Source organism: Ictalurus furcatus, chromosome 20, assembly GCF_023375685.1.
Source record: "Ictalurus furcatus strain D&B chromosome 20, Billie_1.0, whole genome shotgun sequence".
Taxonomy (NCBI): domain Eukaryota; kingdom Metazoa; phylum Chordata; class Actinopteri; order Siluriformes; family Ictaluridae; genus Ictalurus; species Ictalurus furcatus.
The window spans coordinates 2,954,799-2,973,925 of record NC_071274.1 but is presented as its reverse complement, the minus strand read 5'-3'; the positions used below and the strand labels follow the sequence as shown (position 1 = coordinate 2,973,925).

The following is a 19,127-nucleotide window of genomic DNA, read 5'->3' as shown; positions in this document are numbered from 1 at the left end:
CATTGGTGATGGCCGCCGCATACTGGTTCCAAAACCCTGGGTCTACATTCATCGCCCGGACTGCCAGGTCTTTCTGGAACATCTCGCTGAATTTCATTGCATCACCACCCAGCAAAGCCATGGGGTTTTCCACTGAGAGACGCCGCCCACGTCTGGCTGGGGCATTGTTCCACATATGGGTTCCCATGTGAACCTGGAGCCAGGAGGAAAAATGAGAGTGAAGAAGAAGAATTGTCTAATGCTTTATAGAATCAAGGTAAAAATATTGTTTTTTTTTTTGTTTTTTTAATTTACAAGAAGAATTTTCAGTTAAATAATTCAGAACAAAATGTTAATATAATGATTCCTACTCGCATAATAATTTCTAATTATGATCTTATGTATTAAGTTTGTTTAATATAGCTTAATTACTGTAAAAAAAAATTACTTTGATTTCCGATGTTTGAATATTCCTAAATTTCACTGTTGATAAATTCATGTTTTTATTGAATTAATTCTCAAATTTCACCAACATCTAAAATAATTGTAAAAAAAAAAATAAAAATACGAAAAGAAAGCTAATACAAAAAATACAAAAAGAAAGGTAAACTATGACATACCAAGGAATCTAAAAAATGATAACTAATACGTGTATACTTAAATTATATAGCGCGATAATTTTATATTGATTATTGACTTGACCTAAAAACAAAAAGCTATAAAAAGAATTTTATATTTAGTGCCAATGTGTTAAGCATATTGAAAATTTACGTCTTTATCTTACTCATGCTACATTATTATTGTATTATTTATTATTAAACCGTGGTTTGAGTAGCAATTATGTAAATTCTTTTGTTTGCTGCAAACAAAAAATTTGTTTGCTGCAGTTTCATCTAAACCTACCTTCAGATTGCCCTTCGTGGTGAAGGCTCTCCCACAGATGGAGCAGGCAAAGGGTTTTTCTCCTGTGTGTGTACGCTCATGGATCTGCAGGGCACTAGCTGAAGAGAAGTTTTTCCCACAGGACTGGCAGTTATGCTGCTTGGGGGTCCGGCGTGGTGGAGGCGGTGCCAGCATTGGGTTGAGGCTGGGGCTCATTGTTGTCTGAGGTGCTGCGGCAGGCACCTGAAGGCCCATGTGCAAGTGGGAGCCCTCACTCAAAGACAGCGGTTTGCTGTGGCCATTCATCTCGAGTTTGACTAGGCCTGGTGCTGAGGTCATCAAGCTTGAAGCAGTTAGACCTAAACCAGAAAAAAATGGAAATGTAAGACATTTTGAGGAAAATATTTCTTTCAAGTTTATGTTAAAAGTTATTCTAAGTAATTTAGGGAAATACATAAAAATACCACTTGACAAACATTATCATACCTCGATCTCTTCCTAAGAACAGCATGCTGAACTGGTTCTCCTCTTTTACATAAGGCCTGACAGGCTGAGCAGCTGTGAGGTCTAGCACACCAATGTGCTCAGCTGGTACAGAACCTGGAGATGGTGTGTCTGACTTTTCCGACTTCACAGTCGCTGTAGCTGCACCAGACTCCTGGATATCCTCGCCTGCATTGCTGCTGTTGTTATTGACCAGACTTGGAGATCTGGAACGATGGCTCTCAGGCTGACTGTGAGCAGGCGAGAGAGCCTGCATAGAGCCTGATGACTCAGACAAGGCTGGACTCCCCACACTGTGGTTCTCTAAGTCTCCCATGGCAGAGGATGAGTCGTTGTTGAACACATCCCCACTTTCTCCACCGATCCCACTTCCATTCTCAGACGGCTTCAGGCTAAAGGCGCGGTTCATATTTGCTGTTGAGTCAATCATCTTCATTTGGTTTTCCAAAGCGGCAATGCTGGAGATGACTGGAGTTGGGGGAGAGTGGCTTGGAGACATCTCTCCATATGAATGTGCTGGTTTTAATGGGTCCACATCTCCATCTTTGACATCTGCCTCATCATCTATGGCCTGTTCCATCTCATCAATCAGGTCATCATCATAATTGCTCATGTTGTCTACACTCTTATCATCAAAGTTAAAATCTGTGTCCATGTCTTGAAAGCCCTCGGGAAGAGGAGTGTTTGGAATCTGACCTCCCATGTGCATACGGATATGCTGTTGCAACACTACCGCATTAGTAAACTTCTTCTGACATATAGGACATGAGTGCTGCACTCGTAGAGGTGGTTTAGACCTGTGAACCCCAAAGTGCGTTTTCAAGTTGCCCTTAGTAGTGAAAGCACGGCCACATATTTTGCATTTAAAAGGCCTTTCCCCAGTGTGGATACGGTAGTGCATCTTGAGAGCACTCTGACAACTGAGCACACGATGGCAGATGACACATTGGTTGGGGTCTGTCATCTTTTTGTCAATGTTTTCCACCAGCTGCTGCAGCTTTGAGGTTTCTGATGTTTGCATAGAGTCCAGGAGGCCACCAAAGGGAAACTTGGCCTTGAACTGATCTGAGATCATCGGAAGGGAATGAGAATGAGAGCCAGAGGATGGAGGGGTCACTGGGTCTGTGATCTGGGTGGTGGTAGTGGTTGTGGTAGTGGTTGTGGATGACAGCACAATCTGGCTCACGGTGGTCGAGGGCATGCTGATCTCCCCAGGTCTGGTGGTGCAGTTGGATGGTAAATGAATCCCCTCTGGCTTCAAAACTGGGGGTACATCACTCCCCATGGTGGGCTGTGGAGATGCCGAAGTGAGGGTTGTGCTTACTTCAGTACTGAGAACATTGGGTGACAGAGATGCACACTCACTTGATGGTGGTGATGGTCTTGGAGGTGACCTGCCTATGGGAGTAAGACTAGGCGAATCTCCATACCCCCCGATCATACTGGGTAGGGTTGGGGGAAGCTGCAGCCCCACTGAGGTTGGAGCTGTGGACAAAACAGGCTTGCTGTCCAGCCATGTGGTAACAGGCTTCTCTGGAGGAAGCGACATGCCATAAGGAATGCCTGAGCTGGTTGGCACATTGTCCAGATACTCAGGCACTGGATAGGGGTTCATTGGAATGTGTGGGTACTTTTCTTTGTGCCTCTGGAAGTGGACCTTCAAGTTCCCTTTTGTAGAGAAGCGATTACCACAAATGTTGCACTTGAACGGCCTTTCACCGGTATGTGAACGAAGGTGTATCTGAAGGGCACTGTCACTTCCAAACACCTTAGCACAAAACCTACATTTATGTTTGAAGAAGGGGTCTTCTGAGCTAGGCTTGTTGTCAAATACAGAGACATTAGGAGGTTTTCCTTTGCGGTGCTTCATCAGGGCAGAAAGAGGATCAAGTGCATTGGCTGTGGCTGCAATACTGGCCAGCGGGTTGGGGAAGATGACACTACTTGAGGAACTCGGAGGCATCAGGGGAAGGTTGGAAGGGGAGCTCAGCAGGCTTCCATGGGTCAGTGTTGGAGGACTTGAAGTGTTTCTAGGGAGGGAAACACTACTGCTGATGCCAGTTCCAGCTCCACTGCTGCTGTTGCTGCTGCTGCTGCTGCTGCTGCTGCAGGTAGTGATTGAACTCTGAAGTGGCAACAAGGAAGGAACTACGCTACAGCTCGATGGTGGATATGAGGAATTTGTTGAGGTGTTGCTGTTCATTATAGAACTGGACAGCTGGCTGCCTGTCTTTGAGACATGGGAGTGACACCCTTCCAAGGCAGAAGACAGTGAGGTTGGGCCTTGGACATTTAAACTGGGTGGCACCCTTATAGGGAGCTGGTGGACAGGTGGTGTAATGAAGCCATGTAGCTGGAGCTGACTGGGAATTGTGGGAAGGCCAGTGGTAGATGATGGCTGTGAGCCACCATTTGTATTGTGGTGTGTATGATGGTTAAGAGCCACATGTGCAGGGTTCTGCCTGTTCATTAGGGCCACTTGGCTACGGATCTGTTCTATCAGCTGAAGCTGGTGAATTTGCTGCTGCTGTAAAGCCATCAGTTGGTCCAAAATCATTGGGATGGCCATGGTGGACATGCCACTAGCTATTGCCCCACGGAAGCTTTGGGCAAACTGCGCCACAGCCACTCGGGTTCCATGCAGTGTTTCCAAAGTGACATTTGTGCTGGGCATACTGTAACCTGTCCCAGAGGGCTGGGCTGTGTCAAGCTGAGGTAGGCTGACATCAGGCTCTGGTGATATATCTGGATCATCATGGTCCAGTGTTTTCTCAGGAGACATTTCCAAGTCCATGGGCTCATCATCTTTATCAAGGCTGGCTACTTGCTCCAAAGTCATCTCCGCACCATCGTCCACTTCAGCTGGGGTGTGCCGGCCCTCGCCTGCCTCCTCGCTGTCTGCGGGCTCACTCGAACAGCTGGGCACGGGTGAGGGCTCCGTTGGGTACTCCCGTGTCAAGTCCGGTGTTACCTCATTCTCACTAATAATAAGCACAAGTGGGTTCTTGGTGCAGCTCTTCAGATGTTCGCAGAAGTCAGACCACTTGAAAAACTCAGCGCAGCATTTCTCACACACATGGGTCTCCTCACTACCACTGCGGCTCTCGTTACCGCTGTCGGCATCGTCCAGGATCTCACCTGAGACTGCGAGGAGAAAAGAGGCAAAGCACAGAATAAATGAATAAATAATGCACATACACTCAACACACTTTTCAGCACAACACCTACGAATTAACCTTTAATTTTTTTTTTCTCGCCTTACCATGACTAAAATCGATATTCTTTTTATTTTTTTTTTAAATTCCGAACAAACCATCCTAGTTCACCAATTCTCAGAGCGGGGTTTTGTGCATTCTACTCCTCTCCATAGAGCCAGCTAATAATTTTCTTTGTGCAATCCATCAAATTATGAGGGCCTATCAATTGTGGATACTGCTGCTTAATGAAATTCCATACGAGCTATTGATTTCCAATATTTTTATACAATTCACAGCTGCCTTGCTTGTTGAGTACAAATCAGGTCTTTGATGGCCCCATTAGGATTCCCCTCTGCTATCAAGCCACCTCATTTCCACCTGAATTTCAAATGCCTAAGCCTCTTATTTAGCATTGCTAGGGTAACATGCAACCTCTGCATTTCATCCAGGTGATAGGTTTAACCTTCAGCAAAGTCACTTCACTCATCAGCACAATAACTGCGTTCTGACAGAACCGAGGGTTGTTGCTTTGCTTCATAATTAAAGCCTTTTTTTAACGTATGCTTCACGGATTTGTGACACATTGCTCACTATTTATTCCACGGATGCACTCCTACTAAATGAGAAGCACGTCGTAACTCGGGGTTCGAGCATGGAGTCGGTAGCATGTATGTAATATGTGCGCTCCAGGATATAGGATGTCATTTCTTTCTTTCTTTCCATCCTCATGTCTTTCATCATGCACTGTCTCTTTGGTCCTCCCTGCGAGAGTAAATTACATGGTTCTGCCAAAGCAGCAATGCCTCTGATTAGTTACATATGTTCAGTCACAGTTGTTGGAAGCCACTTCCTCTTCATATAGCTGTCATGTGGACACGGCGCGAGAGACACTCGCCGAACGATTCCCGAATTCACACCTAATCAAACCGTGAAATACCAGCCTCGCGCCGGTTTACGTTTCCATGCATCCAAAAGAAAGCAGGACAGGACCGGTACTCGTTTGTTTGTACGTGTGTGTGATGTGGCGTATGTTAATTATCTCCACCGAGTACGCCTGCTACTTTGTTACATGGAAAACTGAGTGACTGCTTCACTTCAGAGACCCACTCGACCCTGCCAAAAGACATGATTAGTCGAGCCAAAGTAAGAAGAGATTTTTCTCTCTCTCTCTCTCTCTCTCTCTCTCTCTCTGCCCTTACCTTTCACAGACATGTTTAGCTTGTAACGAGAGATGATTAGTCTAACGGGAAAGCATATGCTTCTCGTGTAACAATATGCCTTAATTATTTGTGACAATACATTTAAATTTTATAGCGTCGTGCTGAGTCCAATTACCAACTTCCACTTTGTGTATGAGAGGAAAATTTTCTATATATATGTTTTTATATATAATATATGAAGCCTAACTATATGATGTTTAAAAAAAAAAAATCAGCATTTGATTTTTGTCAAGAAACTACATTCTCAAGCTGCTCTGGTAAAAATATTTTTCTAAAGAAGTGGAAAGGCGCCGTGATTAACTCTAACGCTCACCCTTACCTTCACACACACACACACACACACAGAGAGAGAGAGAAAACAAGCATTGTAACATAAGAGATTCACGTGAACCCAATTTCCGTGAACAATGGCCGCTTGTATTTAAGAGAACGCCTAACAATCACAATTCCCAGTAATGTGTCTGCTGATAAAATGCACGATCAGCATGTACCACTGATGACCTTATCAATTTACCAAATAATGTATTTCACTGTGCATTTAAATATATATATATATATATATATATATATATATATATATATATATATATATATATATATATATATATAAGGAAGTTAAATTCATTAAAATGAGAGTTAATGCTTGCGGAAAATTCTCTTCCTCATAATATATTTAAAAGCATCACTAAAGCAAGGAGGTTTGGAAAGCGCTGGAATATTGACTGAGACATTTTGCCGACTCACTCGCAGTGGGGCTCATTTCCATAATTGAAGGGTGAAAGGTCAGACCCTATTTGGAGTGGAATAATCATTAACAGAAAATTATCCTTATTGCTTTTCTTTCTCTCCGAGTAAGGAAGATGGCTTTTTTTTTTTTTTTTTCCCCTTTTCACAATAAATTCTCTTATTTTAATAGAATAAAAGGAAATTGAGGTTATTAATATTCTTAATATTAGTAATTATCATTATTGTTTCTTGATGGTATTTACAGTAGGAGTTGTATTGTGTACACTTAATTTAGTTTGACTGAATGTGAAAAGAATGAGTAAAACTGAAGCGTTAGATCCTCAAGTGTTCATATAGAGGAGATGATGATAATAATAATATAGCGAATGTACAATATCTAATACACACACGTTTTGTATTTTCTATTGTGTGTATTATTTAATATATAAAGCTCTTTAAAAAAAAATCCATCTGTAAGAGGTTGTGTGTCTGTGAGGAAGCTAGTAGAAGAGTGTGTGTAAGGAAATGAGAGGGAACGAGTGTGTGTGTTTGATGCTTTGTGTGTGTGTGTGTGTGTGTATTGATTCTCGCGAGAAAGGAAAGCGTTTGCAAAAAAACAAACAAAAAAAAAATCTGATTCATTTTCATCCCCTTAAGAGTCTTCCTTTCCTCAAATGCAAATATGAAGCGGTGAGGAATCAATAGGGCGATTGTAGGCTTCGACTCATCGCGCGAGCTATCTCGGCCTACGATCTTTGGCGTGCTAACTGAAACCGCTAATCTGACATATTATATCAGATCAGGTTTTTGAGCTCCTCGACCGATTTGAGGGAAGACGGAGAGCGCAGAGCGATTACACACTCATCTTTCCAGGACATCTTCGATACTGAGTTAAGGAATGACACACGGCTCGTCTTCCTGACACACACACACACACACACACACACACATGATTTTCCCTTTAAACATCCCTTTCATTCATGACTGCATTCCTATAAACACAATCCGAAGCTTGTGTGTGTGTGTGTGTGTGTGTGCGCTCACGTTTTTTCCAGGTTCTCTACACATTTCCTGGTTCTCCTTTAACCCACCCCTCCCTGGGTTATTTGAAACATTCTCATCTTCTCGTAAGCGTTTCAAAGCGCTTTAAGCGAGTGATGAAGCAGGAGGGAGGGGAGCAACACGAGGATGCCTGCTGCTTTTAACAATGTTCACAAATTCCTCCGCAAATGCCACTTTCTTTCCATTGCACCTCTGGGTTTTTTTTCTCTCTCTCTCTCTCAAGGCACTGTTTTCATTGACAAATCCCTCTCTCTCTCTCTCTCTCTCTCTCTCTCTCTCTCTCTCTCTGCTACTTCTTCCTTTCCTTTCTGTTTCTTTTCTTGGCTCCGATTACTCAGAGGAGTGACTTGTCTCTGCATCAGAGAAGCGACACTGAAGGCAGGAAGAATGAAAAATTTGCTTTCCTAAAAATAAACGAAGAGATTTTTTTTTTTTTTTTTTCTTAAACCCAAATTTGTGATCTGGCTGTGAGAGGAACGATGGAAGATTACCTCAGAGTGAGAAAGATAGAAAGCAAAAGGTTGCCTGTAAAACCTTTCTATTTTTTTTTTTTTTGTCAGTAACTCTAGTGTTGGAAAGGCGCTATATAAATGAAGGACTTTATTATTTTTTATTTATTATTATTATTATTATTATTATTATTATTATTACGTCAAGTGATATTATTCCTAGTGATAACATTTTCAAAAAATAAAGAAAAAATGTATTTTTTGTTACTTAAGGTGTGTAATGGCCTTAATGGAAGAGCATGAGTTTAGTGTGTTAGTCTAGTATTCTCTCTCTCTCTCGCTCTCTCTCTCTCTCTCTCTCTCTCTCTCTCTCTCTCTCTTTTCTTCATTGAATTCAGCAAGTGTTCGAAAGGTGCTATACAAATAGAGGACATTATTATTATTTATTTATTTTCTTTATATTACTGCACAATATTTATTTTTCAAAAGATATCATTTTAACTTTTTTTTTTTTTTTTAAATACTTAATTTAAGAAGAACAGTGTGTTAGTGTGTGTTAGTCTAATCCCAGCTCTTTTTTTTTTTTGGTCAGTAACCTTGAGGGTTAGAAAGGTGCTATATAAATGGAATGCATTATTATTATTAGTAGTAGTAGTAGTAGTAGTAGTAGTAGTAATAGTAGTAGTAGTAGTAGTAATAGTAGTAGCAGTATTAGTAGTAGTAGTAGTAGCAATAATAGTAGTAGCAGAAGTAGTAGTAGTAGTAGTAGTAATAGTAGTTATAGTAGTTATTGTAGTAGTATTAATATTACTTCAAGTGATTATCATTTTCAAAAATAAAGAAAAAAAAACTCTTTTATTTTTATTCAAGGTCTGTAATTCCAGGCTCTCTTAGAAACAACCCAAGATGAGCCTAGTGTGTGTTAGAGATAAAGACTGAGATAAAGACAGAGAGAGAGACACTGAGTACTGCTGCTTGTGCTAGTTGTTCAGAGAGACAGAGACCGAGACGTAGAGATGCGAAGTAAAAGCGAGATGGCTTTCTCAGCCTTGGCCCTCGTGGTACAGTAAGCGCTCTGTGTCCGTGTGAACAGAAGACGCTTTGTCGTAGCGCACAGATGCGCCGCAGCCAAAACATTAACGATTTGTTTGTGCAGGTCGTGCGATACAGGCTTCAGTGATGGCAATTTGTCCGACAGCACCGCAGCACTACTGCACTACAGCAACGTGGCCCTTAAACGCACACTCACGTCTATCTGCTCTCAAAGCTCTGAGCTGTAATTAGGACACGACCACGTTCGACAGGCCGGACGATCGGCTGCTCGGCCTGTGTGGGTGGTCCTCAGACCCTCAGCTAATGACAGGAATAAAACAAAACATGGCGCTGACGAGCTTCAAGAATTCGCTTGAATTCCGCTCCTCTATACACCCATAATTCCACATGCAGATAGAAATATCGGTACCTTTTATAATGAAAAACATTCGATTAGTCGTATTTGCGTGTGTTTATACTGTGTATACATACCTTTTTAATTATCTTTTTTTTTTTTTGTTACAGCCGGGAACCTATTTCACTGTAAAAATTGTATTTATTTATTTATTTATTTGTACAAAAAATGGATTGCTTCTGTTATTAGTAATCCCACTGTTCAAACACTGAGCATGTGAGACAAATCAGCCCCGTCATTTATTTATTTATTTATTTATTTATTATAGCCATTAGAGCTTTTTATTCCTTAATTACATTCCTTTAAAATCTACATTCGTTCTAGCCACCGAACCTGAAACCTGACAAATGTTTGAGTGAGTTTTCGATTTGAAACCGGATTCATTAAAGGGACTGGTTCAGTACACAACATACACAGTAATAACTCAAAAAAAAAATACAAAAAAAAAAAAAAAACACTATAACCTGCATAGTGATGTCCATAACATAATGAAATCTCCACTGCAGGAAGAAAAACGACAGGAAATTATTATTTAAAAAAAAAAAAAGCAAAGAATGAATTAAACAATTCAATAATTAAATAATAATAAGAAGAAGAACAATGACAGTACTACTGATCCATTGACTTGTCAATTAATTATATCAGTTCATAGCAGGAGCTGTGATTAATAACTCAATTACGTGCCAAACCGGGATTTAATATATGAGTATAAGAGATGGGTGAAAAAATTATACGAGTTTGGATGAAAAGTGTGTGTGTGAGAGAGAGAGAGAGAGAGAGAAGGGAAGAGTAAGCGACAACACTCATAAACACATGTGCTCACGAGCGAGTGTGTGTGTGTGTGAGAGAGAGCGAGTGAGTGAGTATATGTGTGTGTTCTGAGGACCCTCAGGCCCCCCACAGTGTTTAAGCGGGGGGGGGGGGGGGGGAGTGTGTGTGCGTGTGTGCGTGTGTGTGTGTGCGCGCTGATCTGAAGCGGAAGCGGCGGCGGAGATGAAAGGCCGTCACTGTTAACACTTTGGAGGACGGCCTGCCAAGGTCACCGGCACACATGTACTAATTGTATTATAAGCTTGACGTGCAGCAGACGCCTCTGGCAGCGCCGCGCAGGCAAAGGTTAAATCAGCGCACGCTATCAAAGCGCCACCCTCAGGGGGCACCGGGGGGGGGGTGTAGGGGCACGGATCGGTCGCTGGCACGGCATGAGCTCACACCTTCTCACATTCGAAAGGGGTCCGACAATGTTGACTACGTAAGCCACAGAAGCAAACAAACAAACAAAAAAGGCCAGTGGCTTCTCAGGGAAGAATGTGGGGTGATGCGAAACAGGCACAGGGTTACAAATAAACTCCAAAATATGCCAAACATTCAATATACAGCCTGAAAAACCTGAAATGATAATTCATTAGAATTCATCCAGCGCTCAAGTATGATAAATTGTTCAGTCAGAGCCAGGGATCCTTTTGAGTGTAAAATAAATCCCGCATGAATGTTTGTAATCCAACAAATATTAGGCTCGCTATTTAAATACGTACGATATTATTTTATCGAGTTATTAGTGCTGTCGATTTTTATTATTATTATTTTTAATTAGGTTCAAGGTCTGGATGAAACCTATTCCGTTCAAAGTGATCGGGCGAATACGCTAGCAACTCTAAGAACACGATAATAAGTAGAAAAACTTTGATAATGCTCGCTTTGGTGACATAAATATCACACACGCCGTGGTTAGACTTCACGAACCGCTGTGTGAGGACCACTGATTTCAACGGCAAGCTTACAAGTATGTGACGTGGACTGAACGTCGAGAAATTCCTCTTTAAAGTGATTATAAGAGTAGTATACGGACTGCGTGAGGTGGATCGCGCTCTGTCTAGGCTTCAGGTGCTCTACGCTGTTACGTTCTCGATGATGATCAAAAGCGAGGATGATAACGATGGTGTTTCAGGACAACAGGTGTCATTCAGGTGCTCTTTTTAACTCGAACATGGCGTCTCGATCCTGAGGAATCGAATACGTAGGAAACAGGTGACGAAATGAACGTGTGTACTGTTCTGACAGCAAAAAAAAACAGAATTGAATCTAATCTAATCAAAGTTATCCTCGATGAACACAGCATGTGCGGACTCTGAGGGTGAATGAGCAGACATCCAGGGCCTGAGATTTGTCATCTAATCACGAGCTCGTCCCTCAGTAACACACTGCGTCACGGTTTTAATGACTCGCTCGGTCTCTATGGCGTCTCGGTACGATATGTGACATCTCGGTGTGCATTTCTTTAAGGATTTCATGCAGGCCTTAATTTGATCTTGCATTATTTATTAAAGTACACCCAGAAAGGTTATGGAGAACATCTGAGACGTCAAATGTGATTCATTTCATTTGAATTTTCACATGTCGTGCATGTGTTTTTATTTGTTGTATTTATTTACGCAATTTTTCGCCCCTACGATTTCTTTATTTTCTTCATCTGTCGCGCATGTGATTCAAATGGTTTTTCTTTTCTCCTTTTGCAACTTTTCTCCACATGACTCACTGATTCATTTTCACATCCGATTTTTCAACACGATTCGTTTATTTTAACATACGTGCTAATTCTTCACGTGCGTTTTATTTTTCCGATCGTGATCTTTTTCCCCCACATGACTCATTGATTCGTGATTCATTTTCCCACGTGACGCATTTATTTTAACGTGCGTGCTAATTCTTCGCGTGTTTTATTTTTCCGTTCATGATTTTTTCCACCCCACATGATTCATTTATTCATTGATTCGTGATTCATTTATTTTAACGTACGTGCTAATTCTTCGCGTGTTTTATTTTTCCGTTCATGATTTTTTCCCCCCATATGATTAATTTATTCATTGATTCGTGATTCATTTTCTCACGTGATTCATTTATTTTAACGTACATGCTAATTCTTCACGTGCGTTTTATTTTTCCATTCGTGATTTTTTTTCCCCCCACATGACTCATTGATTCGTGATTCATTTTCCCACATGATTCATTTATTTTAACGTACGAGCTAATTCTTCTCACATGTTTTATTTTTCCGTTCGCGATCCCCCCCCCCCCCCCATGATTCATTGATTAATTGATTCGTGATTCATTTCCCCACGTGATTCATTCACGTCCACATACGGGGCATTTGTTTTTATGTTTCCTTTTGTGGTTTCTTTTCATTGATTCATGATTCATTTTGATTTATAAACAGTAAACAATTTGTTTATTTTCACGACGTTTTAATATTTCGCATGGAGTGCACATGTAGTGTTGGTTTCCACGCGTGATTTTCATTTTTCACATCGGGATCACAGATGTTTACACCGTGTCACGTGTGTTTGCACGTGCCGTTTCGGGGCGCGATGAAATGCACCTTGACGTGTAATTATTTGTAAAATGTATGTCATTTTTCCGGTCATTTCTTTCTATGATATCAGTATTGTAAATGTAATATTGGAAGAATGATTCACATATGACGTATCCTGGAAAGCATGACCTGAGCTTCATCATCTAATCACGCTACACAAAAACACATCACGCTTCTGGGTGAAAAACAGCTTAAACGTTGCTTCCTGGATTTTACAGGACAGACTCAGAGGTACAAACAAATAACTCCAAGGAAAAAAGGTGCTGAAATATTCCGTGAATGAGAGGGGGGGGAAAAAAAACAGTATAAGACGGAGGATGAAAATGAGCTACAGTCACACACAATGTAAACGCACGAAACGTCCGTAAAGATCCGTTTTAGAGTCTGAAACAGACGTGTGTGTGTGTGTGTGTGTGGACGGCTCGACAGCTAGGCCTTGGTTTCGTCAGCTAATCACGCCGCGCTGTTCGTAACTCGGTAACACGCGACGTCATTAGGTAACTGATCGAGTAAAATGAATCGGCGGTTATGTACAGTGTTTCAGTGCGATAGGTGACACAGTGTGTGCTCTGTTTAATGCTGTGTGATGTGTGTGACCTCGTAGACCTGCTCTGACACACACACACACACATCAGTCAGTGACGTCATCAGTCCTGTTAAAATCTCCATAACGTGTACATATAAACTGCTCTATATGAGTTACATATACTTAATATAAGAGTACTTAATGTGGCTGTATTACAAAGGGTGTGTATAAGCAGTGCATCATCTTCATATATATATATATATATGTGTGTGTGTGTGTGTGTGTGTGTGTGTGTGTGTGAGCGAGAGAGCGAGAGATATTTTTGCTACCAGTCTACAGCACAGTTCTATTGACGCTAAATGTAAATCGCAGGACTTCGAAATGTCCAGCGAAAGAATCGAATTTAAGATACGTTCACTAAAATCAGTACTCGGAATCAAAATCGGCATAAAGGGATTAAAAAAAATACGGGAGGTCCAAATCTATGAAATCAGATTTGATATTATTGTAAAGTAAAGAATGAGTCGAAATCATCTTTCATCCTTTCACCTTGCACTGTATTATATCCACTGAATCAGATCAAATCGGAATTTTCAGGACTTCAGTACTTCACATGCTATGTCGAGTATAAACGCTTAATTTACACTAATGTACGCGGAATATTTCCTCTAATCAGAATCGGCGAAATTAGTTTCGTATCAGTCACACTCAGTACAGGATCTGTAGGACATACTTTCTAATGTCCAGGAAATATTCAGTACATGTTCATGAATACAGAACTATACTAAGATCAGCACTCAGTACTCAGAATAGGATTTCCATAATATCACAGGTCAGTTTCTAGATTTTGTCGTATTTTTATTTTTTTTTTAAATACTTTTAAGCGTAGAATCAGTGTAACTTCATGTCCAGCTTTTTCGAGTTGCATGCTTTTAAAAATTTCAGACGCTACGTCCGGTAGAAATGTAAATCACATGACTCCGATGTCCTGCAAGAAGAATCCAATTTTCTGCGAACCAGTAATTAAGTACATCATTTAATACTCACCAGGAGTAGTATGAGTGTATAACATAGAGCTCATGTTGTGACGTTATAACAGTGAAATACAGACTATATGAGTTTACTAAAATCAGTACTCAGTACCTAGTGTAATCAGTGTAAATTCATAATATAGGATTTTTTTTTTTTTTTAATCAAATAGTATAGTATTTTTATACTTTAAGTACAGAATGAGTACTATATTGTAGGGCTCGTAGTGTTCAACAGCCAGTGAATCAAACGATTTACATTTATGAAAAATCAGTACTCAGTATTCACGTAGATCCCGAGGCTTCCAGGGCTTTGTAATTACACTGTCTGGTATTTTTTATTTTTTTTTAAAGTATATAGATTTGTATCGTAGGGTCGCGGCGTTAAATCCTGAATCGAATCATGATCTGAATGTACGTTTAATAGGACTTTGGATGCTGCGTCCAGTATGAATGTAGGTCACATGACTTCGATGTCCAGCGAAACAGTTATCAGAATAAATGCATAATGCAGGGTTTATAATGAGTCAGATTTTCTAGTAGTGTTTTTTATTTTGATTTTATTTGAGTAGAAGTTACATCCAGTGATAGAACTGATCAGTATTTAAAATCAGTACAAAATCAGTAATCAGTAAAACGGCACGTCCTAAGCCTTCCAGTGCTATGTAATTTACATTTTTTTGTACAGTATAGAATCCGTATAAATTTATATCGTAGGGCTTGTAGTGATAAATCCAATCGAATCATAATCCTAATGAATGGAATGTTTGTAAAAGGTTTCGGCTTCATCCTATGTCCGGTATAAATGTCAATCACATGACTGATGTCCAGAACAAAACGTATCACTGCTGTTCAGGACCAGTAGTGTAAAATGAATAATTCTCAATACAGGATCAGTATAAATGGACGATATATGATGTCCACTGAAATAACTAAAAATACTGAAAGTACTCCCGGTCAGAATCAGTATAAATAAATGCACAATGTATGTCTTTTAATGCTACGTACAGTATTAGAATAATAATCATTTTTTAATACGTCGGATGTCGCATCAGTGTACATTTCATTTCGTACGGCTGGCATCCGGTGACTCGTAAAAGATGTGAGTTTATGAAAATCATAAAAGAATAAATGCGTGTTATAACGCTCGTGATGCTGCGCCCAGTGAGACAAAGAGGCTTTGACTTTCTGGTGATCGATAACAGCACGAGCAGCCGCGCGTCGCCCGCTGCAGCACTCCAAGCGAGCGAGACGCGACCTGAGAACCGTCAGTCCGTCTCCGAAAAGCTCTCGGGCGGTTTAGAGGACCTCCACGGTTTAAAGCTATGCGAATGAAAAACTCGTTTTAGTTCTTGACTTTCTGATGTTTGTGTTTGAACAAGTCCAGGAGCTTGACTTTCGCTCCATCAAACACTCTCTTGTGCTTTTAAGTGCACAGATACAGGGGTGAAATTTCCAGGTCCCTGTACGCCAGCCATGGTGTGTGTATGTGTGTGTCGTGTGTATGTGTGTGTGTGTGTGCATCTTTAAAGGTAGTAGGGATCATTTTAATCTCTTCAACTTGGCTAAAATAATGACGTCAATGACACGAGATCTAATAACCTACTAACCTAAGTTTTGCTTTCTGATCATTTACGGCATATGAAAAAATGATGGAAAATGATGAGAGAGAGAGAGAGAGAGAGAGAGAGAGGGAGGGAGAGAGAGAGAGAGAGAGAGAGAGGCTGGGACGGATTACATGATGAGTGCTTTAAAGAGTGCAAAGACCTTTCTGCCATCTACCAACAGACATGGAAACTCCTGTGTGCAGAATGTTTCTGTAGGTTAATATATGAAATATATCTAGCATATATATATATATATATATATATAGAGAGAGAGAGAGAGAGAGACAGACAGAGAGAGTGAGAGAGAGAGCATTATGCAGTGTAATATGTTTACATTTCAAAACCATATCAAAATGTCTCCTGGAGGACAATCCAGAATGAGTTTAAATATCATGACTTTTATATATTTCTGATACATGGACATTATTAATACAGAGAGAATAAAAAGGGATTACACTGATACTCATACGCTGTCTGGAATTACCCATCTTCATACTGATAACAGTACTCCAAGCAGCATCTACGCGCAGGACAATTCCAACGGAAATGGACGTGTCCGGCGTGTAACAGCTGAAGTGTGAAAGTGTCATGTGAAGCAAATGAAAAAAATAATAAATAAATAAATAAATAAATAAATAAATAAAACATTACCATGACAAAGAAAAATAAATAAATAAAATAACGCATAGCTCTGCACTTAATCTAGCTGGGAATATGCAATAGGCTTCTTTACACACCAGCACAATGGACATCTGGGTGCAAACAAGGGCTCAGTGTGCAAGAACTTGGCTCTCTTTCTGAATCTGGGCTTTCTTTTTTTTTTCTTTTCCATAGAACAAAAAAGAGAGGGAGAGAAAAAAAAAAAAAAAAGATGTATCTTATCCAAAACAATATATTTCAATTAAATCTGGGGAAAGTGTAGCACTGCAGAGTGACATGAAGTTTCAGTACAGCAGATGGATTGAAGCAGGAACGCAAACGTTATTGTTTAATAGCTGAATTATTTAATTGATCACTTTTACCTCAGGTACATTTTGGGAAACGGTGGCGAAATAGTTCTGCTGTGTAAAACGTGAAAATCACGTGCCTCTATGGAGGCGCAATCTCCAAACAAACACCTGATATTGCTCATCAAAAAATATAATCCGACATTAAGGATTTTTCCGACATTATAACTTTGTACCTTATTATTATTATTATTATTATTATTATTATTATTATTATTAAATATATTTCAGTAATGCAGAACACATTACAAACTCGTGAGCGTTGCATCCATTTGCTGTGCTGATAAATATTTCATGGATGTTTCCGAGAAGCATCGTTTTCCCTTCTACAATCTACAAATTGAACCTTTTTAATAATGAGTTTATATTTATATTATTTTAAAAAAAAAAACAAAACAAAACAAAACAAAAAAAAACACGCACTTCACGTGCATCCCTTAAAAACTGCAAGAGCACAAATAAAGAATTGCACATCATCTTAATTTAACATTTTATTTGTTTGTTTAATTTTTTATTATTGTGGATCATTTGTTGTTGTTGTTTTTTTGTTTGTTTTGTTTTTGTTTTTCTTTAAATTTGTGATGTGCCAGAACCCTTTAGTAAACGGTGCACGCAGAAGTTGTAAAGTTTGTGAATTGAGTTGTGAATAAGCCACTCACCGTTCTCCGATCCCAGCCCGAGCGCTGAAGTCTCCTCGTCCGATTTGAGATGCTGCGGCTTGGCCTGTTTCCGTCGGGACATGATGAAGATGATGGTGAGGATGAAGATGATGCGCTGCCACCCGGCCCCGCTTTTTGCACGCGCATCGGCGTGCAAAAAGAGATAACAACAACAATAACAAAAAAAATAAAATAAAAAAATAAAGAGCACCCGTTCAGCAAAACAGTCAGGTGACGGAAAATTAAGCGAGGTTGCAGCGTCGCGCGCGAAAGTCCGGTATATAATTATGATAGTGAATAATGCATCGCGATTAACGGTGCTGCGCGAGGGGGGATTGGCCGAGCTCCAGCCGGATATGGAAATGAGGGACGGACTCGGCAATTAGCCGCTTCGCCCTCGAACTATCTGTCTCTGTGTGTGTGTGTGTGTGTGTGTGTGTGCGCGCGCGCGCGCTCTATCCTCCTCCTCCTCCTCCTCTTCGCTCAGAGCTCCAAATCCCGTATTAACGCCCAGCACTCGGGGGGGTCTTCAGCACAGGAAGGTCAGCAGCTTCTTTTCCCTTTTTTCGCCACGCGAGTGCCGGGAATTCGTCGCTTTCTTTGTGATTTGCTTGCATACCCGTGCGTGCGTCACGCGTTTGCGCCCGCCGCGTATTCCCCCGACAGCTGTTAACTTCGCGCGTCCATGTTGAGGACAACTTTTAACACCATGCAACGCTTTGAAAGTGTGCTTCCAGTACCTTCAGTGTCCCCGGTGCTGCTTCCTCTGCCGTCCTCCGGTCCTTCTAATAGCCCTAGCTCGGGTGTTCTCTGTCTACTCTGCAGCGTCCTCTTCGTGCTCTGTCCAAAAAAAAAAAAAAAAAAAAAGTTATTCCCAAGTGCTGATTAAAATGAAATCAAAGGAAAAACGCTCGCTTTGTAACCTTCTGAAGTGGCTGGATGAACAAGACACACGAAGGAGAAGAAGGAAAAAAGAGACGTGCGTAAAAAGTTTGCAGAACGCGCGCGCGTGAAGTCTTAATGCTTAATAGCAAAAAAAAAAAAAAAAAAAATAAGATGAAAGTTTTAGTCGGTGAAGCAGCGCTCAGTCCTGAAGCGCGTCCTCGTTCCCGGTAACGCGCTCAGCTCAAAGCGTCTTTTAACGTCTGTCGCTTCCAGTTGTTGTTGTTGTTGTTGTTGTTGTTTCGAGAGTAGATAAGGAAGAAAAAAAAGTACATTCGATGCTCGGATCGTTTCCGCGTGCTCGGGCGCAGCAGCGAGGGAAACTTGTGCGGGCGCGTGTAGCAGGGCTGCTTGCCGTCGCCGCTTGCGCCCCGTAGTTCCGCGTGTGGAGGCTGCGTGGCGCGGGAGAGGGAGTTTAAACCCCCCTCCTCCCCTCCCCACCCCGCAGGGCTTTAAGTTCAGCCCATTGCGCTTAGCGACCGCTAGGATGTAGCCTACCGCGCCGTTTTCTTTTCCCCCCTC

General features: G+C 41.0%; 1 protein-coding gene across 1 annotated transcript in view; it reads right to left on the bottom strand.

Annotated features, from left to right (window-relative positions):
• sall3a (spalt-like transcription factor 3a) overlaps positions 1-19,039 on the bottom strand; it is a 20,718-nt gene extending 1,679 nt beyond the window's left edge. The window contains exons 1-4 of the mRNA XM_053651760.1: positions 17,664-19,039; positions 1,348-4,509; positions 883-1,220; positions 1-193 (exon numbers count right to left, since the gene is read on the bottom strand). The exon at positions 1-193 is cut by the window's left edge and continues 1,679 nt beyond it. Coding sequence (XP_053507735.1) covers positions 1-193; positions 883-1,220; positions 1,348-4,509; positions 17,664-17,745 — 3,775 coding nt within the window. The 5' untranslated portion in view covers positions 17,746-19,039. The remainder of the gene's footprint in view (positions 194-882; positions 1,221-1,347; positions 4,510-17,663) is intronic.
• Positions 19,040-19,127: the final 88 nt, after the last annotated feature.